The sequence below is a fragment of the Juglans regia genome, chromosome 11, assembly GCF_001411555.2.
Source record: "Juglans regia cultivar Chandler chromosome 11, Walnut 2.0, whole genome shotgun sequence".
Lineage (NCBI taxonomy): Eukaryota > Viridiplantae > Streptophyta > Magnoliopsida > Fagales > Juglandaceae > Juglans > Juglans regia.
Window position 1 is genome coordinate 21,077,978 of NC_049911.1, and position 5,428 is coordinate 21,083,405.

Sequence of the window (5,428 nt, forward strand, 5' to 3'; positions counted from 1 at the left end):
AATAGTGTATTAGATTTTTTTTAAATGAAAAATAATATTTACAATCTTAAAGTATATAAATGCTGTATAATATTTATAAAAAATATAAATAAATATAAAATTTATATTAAAAAAATTAATTAATTAATAATAGATTGTATTTTTTTTTTAAAACGAGACGCTTCTGTGTATAGTATTATTTTTTTAAATTGGACCTAAATTATGCCACGTGGCAAACCAAACGTGGACCACTCTGCGATTCTGACAAACTTCAGTCACTATTTGACCAGACCTTTGCTATGATTAACGTCCAAGAAAACAATCCAAAACTACCAACCCCTTCCCCCCCTATATATCACTCCTCTCACCCCCGCCACCTCTCAAAAAGCAAAATACGATTAACCCCATGGAAGAGAAACTTCTACCCAAGATCTCTCGCCGGGCTGGACCCACTCTTCGAGGCGGGACCCAGCTGCCGGAGAGCCCAAGATTGCCCATGGAGTTTCTCTCGAGGTCATGGAGTGCTTCGGCTCTTGAAGTCTCCAAAGCTCTTGCTGTTCCCCCTCCTTCTCCTCCTCCTCCTCCTCCTCCTCTCCCTTCTTTTTCATGCATGGGTTCCAAGTCTGCTAGTGGCTCTTCGTCTTGCACCACCAACTCTATACCCGAGGACATTTCGGGTGAGGTCGAAGAACTTCCACCAGCAAATCTGTCCGGGAACCAGTTCTCTTTCGCCTTCTCTGCTACTTCCCAGCTTGTTCTTGACCGCATTATGTCACAATCTGCGAGAGAGGTGCTTCTTATTGCTTCGTGTTTCAGAAAGTTTAAACCTCTGTTTGGTTTGCGGGAAACAATGAGAAAAATGAAAACTAAAATGCCTAGAAATTTTAAAGAATCATAAAAGTGATTTCTGGTCCCATTTTTTTGTTTCTCATTCTTTTCAGATAACCAAACGCAACATAAAAACAGGGAATCCCTTTTCATCACTCTCTTTCCAGGGTTTCAATAGGCTAGATGCGTTTTGAAATAAAAGTGAAAAGAAACTAAAAGACAATGCATTTATGCTCTTTGAAAAACCAAGTTTTTAGCATTTTCTTTCCTCTTTTTTCTTCTCATTCTTTCTCTGGAAACAAACAAAGCACGAAAATGCAGATGATCATTCCAATACTTTTTTTTATTTTTTGCTGTCTCATCTCTTTCCCTTGGTTGCTTGGTGGCTTTTTTTGCAGGAGGTGTCCCCGTTAACGTCAGGGAGGCTATCTCACAGTAGTGAACCTTTGAACGGCGTTGGTTCTTTCACCGGAACGGATAGCCCGCCAGTTTCTCCCACTGATGAATTCGATGATGTCGTTAAGGTTTTCTTCTCTCTTTTTAGACTCCTTTAGGCTTCGTTTGGTTGCTAAATATCTCTCAATTCATCATTATAATTTTTTTAAATTTTAACATAAAATATAATAAACAATTCAATTTTTTTAAATTTTAAAATAATAATAATATTAAAAAATAATATTCTAACAATATTTTATCATCTCAACTCAACTTAACTCAACTCAACTCACTTTAACATCTAAACACAACTATATTCTTTTACTTTATAATTTTATCTCAGCTTTATACAGTCTCTCTCTGCCAAATAATTATTGCCATTATTATTATTATTTGGATCTGTTATCTTTACTTTATCACAACAAAATAATAGTGCTCCATTTTTTTAATATTTTAAGGTGTCAAATCAGATGCTCCTTCTTTGATATAGACTGATGATCGAAGCTAGTTTTACCCTGGTAGACATGGTCTTGTCATGTATGACTGCAACTTTGCCTGTTTTCGTTACAGACCAACACCGTCACTGACTTTCCATAGTCATCCGATCCCCCTTCATATATCTCACAAAGCAAACAAATATCTTTTGCTTCTGATCACGGAAGCTGTGACATTTCCATCATCTTTTGGATCTCCCATGATCTCAACGAAGTGATTAAAGCACTTGTCATAACATTAACATATGAATACGAATGTTGAAAGCCTCTTCTGTATCATCTTTTTACAAACCTCTGCGTGCTCACGTAAATCAATCCTTTCGATAATCCCTCTCCTGTCACAGATGCTGCATTAAATAGCAATCATTAGACCTCATACTTGATAGATAATTTCATAAGATTGCAATTGAATAAAGGGGTAATATATAATTTTTTTTTTTTATTGTGAAAGTCCAGCAAAATGCTGCATTAATTGTGTGAGAATTTAGTATTTACTGCTATATATTACGTGCCCTTCAAAGTACAAACGCACACACGAGTCTTTGTGAGAAATAATGATGATGATATATGGTTGTATTTATTTGTTCATGCAGTTTTTCCGTGCCAATAACACCATTCATCATCTATTTAACGGTGGCCGGGCCAGTTCTGGCAACGCCAATGGCGGCAATCCCGGTGCTGGAGCCAAGACAGTTGGAAGGTGGTTGAAGGACAGGAGGGAGAAGAAGAAAGAGGAAACAAGAGCCCACAATGCCCAGCTCCATGCAGCTGTTTCCGTTGCTGCGGTGGCTTCGGCCATAGCAGCCATAGCAGCAGCCACAGCAGCCACTTCATCATCGGGAAAGAATGAGCAGTTGGCCAAGACTGACATGGCCGTGGCATCGGCGGCAACATTAGTGGCCGCGCAGTGTGTAGAAGCTGCAGAAGCCATGGGAGCTGAGCGTGATCACCTTGCTTCCATTGTCAGCTCGGCTGTTAATGTCCGTTCTCATGACGATATCGTTACTTTAACAGCAGCAGCAGCTACTGGTAAGTTTGACTCGTTGTAATAAAATTCCTAGCTAATACCCATTGAAAATGAATACTATGTTGTTTAATCATTAATGGACCTTAAATATTTCCAAGGAGATTTTGTTTTTAAAAAATATTAAATATACTATAAAAATAAATAATTACCTTCAAGTTAAGCATTTTCTATACACCAAAAAGAAAAAAGAAAAAAAATCATGTACTCCTTTGTATTGATTTTCAAGATAAAATAGAAAAACCAAAATTTTTTATGAAAGCACTATTAAAATAAAACTCTCACGAAAACTTTTTCTCCAAATCATTCAATGGGCCTTACCAAATTTTCAACTTCAATAAAAATATGAGTAATGCCAAAGATATTTATTAATTCTACTACTAAGGCTTTACCAACTAATATTTAATGTGTCAAGGACCAATCGGATAGTTTTTTTTTTTTTTTTTTTTGTGAATTTGAATCGTATATAAATTATAAATGAGATAAAAAAAAAAACTCGTATGTCCAAATTTTATCTTTCCTATCAATTTATTCGGAGCTATTAGAGCGGGATTTACTCTTTGGGAAATATTCATGATCTAGATGTGAATGAGTCGAATTACTTATCCTTCTATCTATTAATGAATTATCTCTCCAAGATTGTGAAAGACATTCCACTAAAAAATTTCTTGTTATTTAATGTATTGGGGTGGTTGAGCGTTTCCATTGACAGGTGACACATTAGGCAAGTCACTGGAGAACATACCGAGTGATCTACATTCCCAATGAATCAAGATTCCTTGATCTCATTCTCCAGAGAAAAGCAGGAAAAAAAACTGCTTGCTTTGTCATTGAGCCCATAGTTAAGGTCCTAGCTAGCTGTAGGAGAAGATCATGTCCCTCCTGTTGAATATTATTGTAATTTGTATGTATGCATGCAGCTCTACGAGGGGCGGCAACCTTGAAGGCAAGAGCCCTGAAGGAAGTGTGGAATATTGCAGCAGTCACACCGCTGGAAAAAGGAATGGCCGGAATCGGGTTTTGTGGTAAAGGCAACAACGGTCTTCCTAGTAGCAGCTCTAGTGGAGAGCTTGTTCCTGTAGAGAAATTTATAGGCATCGATAGCCAAGACCTTCTTGCTAGGGGCACTGAACTCCTTAAACGCACCCGCAAAGGTAATGCTAAGGATCATAATATTCAACTCTCTTTTATTTTCCGAAGGAAATTACCAGCAACAAATTCCAGACATAAATTAATTATGTGGAAATATTAATTATCCTGTAGGTGATCTTCATTGGAAGATTGTCTCTGTTTATATTCATCGAACGGGCGAGGTTAGTGTACTCATAACGCTCAGCAAAGTGGTACTGATCTACTGTTTTATCCATCATTTACCCTGCATTTACTTCTTTTTGCAGGTAATGCTGAAGATGAAGAGCAAGCATGTTGCAGGGACCATCACCAAAAAGAAAAAGAGTAAGTACTCGTTGCTTTCTTTTGATCAGCTTTTCCACTCTTTGTTTATTTCAATAAGAACACATATTAATTCATAATGGGTTGATAGCAGAGCAGCTAAAAACTAGCTAGGTCTAATAATAATATTGTAGTAATTATAGAGTTATACGTAAATACAGATGTTGTGTTGGAGTTGTACACGGACATGCCAGCATGGGCAGGAAGACATCTGTTTGATGGTGCAGAGCAGCGTCGATACTTTGGATTGCAGACTGAGACTCGAGGTGTTGTGGAGTTCGAGTGCAAGAACCAAAGAGAATACGATATCTGGACTCAAGGGATTTCGAGTCTTCTCTCCACTGTGGCAGAAAGAAAGAAGAGACAGAGTACTTGAGTCTTTGCCTAGCTAGCTACTTTGAAATAACCATCAGTAATTGAAATAGGGGCACAGGCAATAGTCCTATATATTATAAAAAAAAAAAAGGTTAAAAGGTAAGACTGTAGGATTACAGCTTCCAATGCTTTAGAAGCAAAGAAGAAAGCAGTGGGAAGGGTGAAATGGATAAAGGCTGCTTTGGATTGAAGTGAGAGCAGACAGTATGGTCCGTATCAGTTGGCCTTGTTTTTTAAAAGTTCTCATATTGATCATATCAACTAGATATATATTAGAACGTGTATGTATATGAATTTGTCAAAATGTTTTCAGTCAAGCAGGTGCTTCTAATTAATTGAGTTGGAACTTGATACTGTGTCTTTGCTTTTGTAAGATCGCTTGTCTAATTGAATATCTTATAAAAATAAATTTATAAATTAATATGATTTGATATAGTACAAAATTATGATAGTTTGTGCATATCTTTTTGTAGATAAAATATTTGTGAAACGTAATATAGCAACTTTAACAACTGATCACACAAAAGGGAATGAATGGGAAGTGGAATGCAATGTTATATACATTCTATTCTCTATTATTGCTATGCTTTATTTAAATATTTTTTCTTTATAATATAAAAACTTTATTTTATTTTTAATCTTTGTATTTTCCCAAATCTCATCTATTCTCTAAACAATCTAATGTCAGATTTTTTCTCTTCCCAACTGTCTAAGGAGATGTTTGGAGAAAATATAAGATAAGAATTTTATAAATAGTAGTATTAAGATAGTTTGAGTTAAGTATTTATTGAGTTTTGAAAAATATGATATAAAAAGTTAAATAAAAAATATTATAAAGTTA

General features: G+C 35.9%; 1 protein-coding gene across 1 annotated transcript; it reads left to right on the plus strand.

Moving 5' to 3' along the window:
* The first annotated feature begins 366 nt into the window (after window positions 1-366).
* On the plus strand, window positions 367-4,961 carry LOC109018260 (VAN3-binding protein). Its single transcript, XM_019000426.2, has 7 exons — window positions 367-769; window positions 1,206-1,331; window positions 2,330-2,765; window positions 3,681-3,914; window positions 4,024-4,073; window positions 4,158-4,215; window positions 4,374-4,961. Exons 1-7 carry the CDS (start codon window positions 386-388, stop codon window positions 4,586-4,588), a joined length of 1,503 nt encoding a protein of 500 aa, XP_018855971.1. The 5' UTR covers window positions 367-385; the 3' UTR covers window positions 4,589-4,961.
* Window positions 4,962-5,428: the final 467 nt, after the last annotated feature.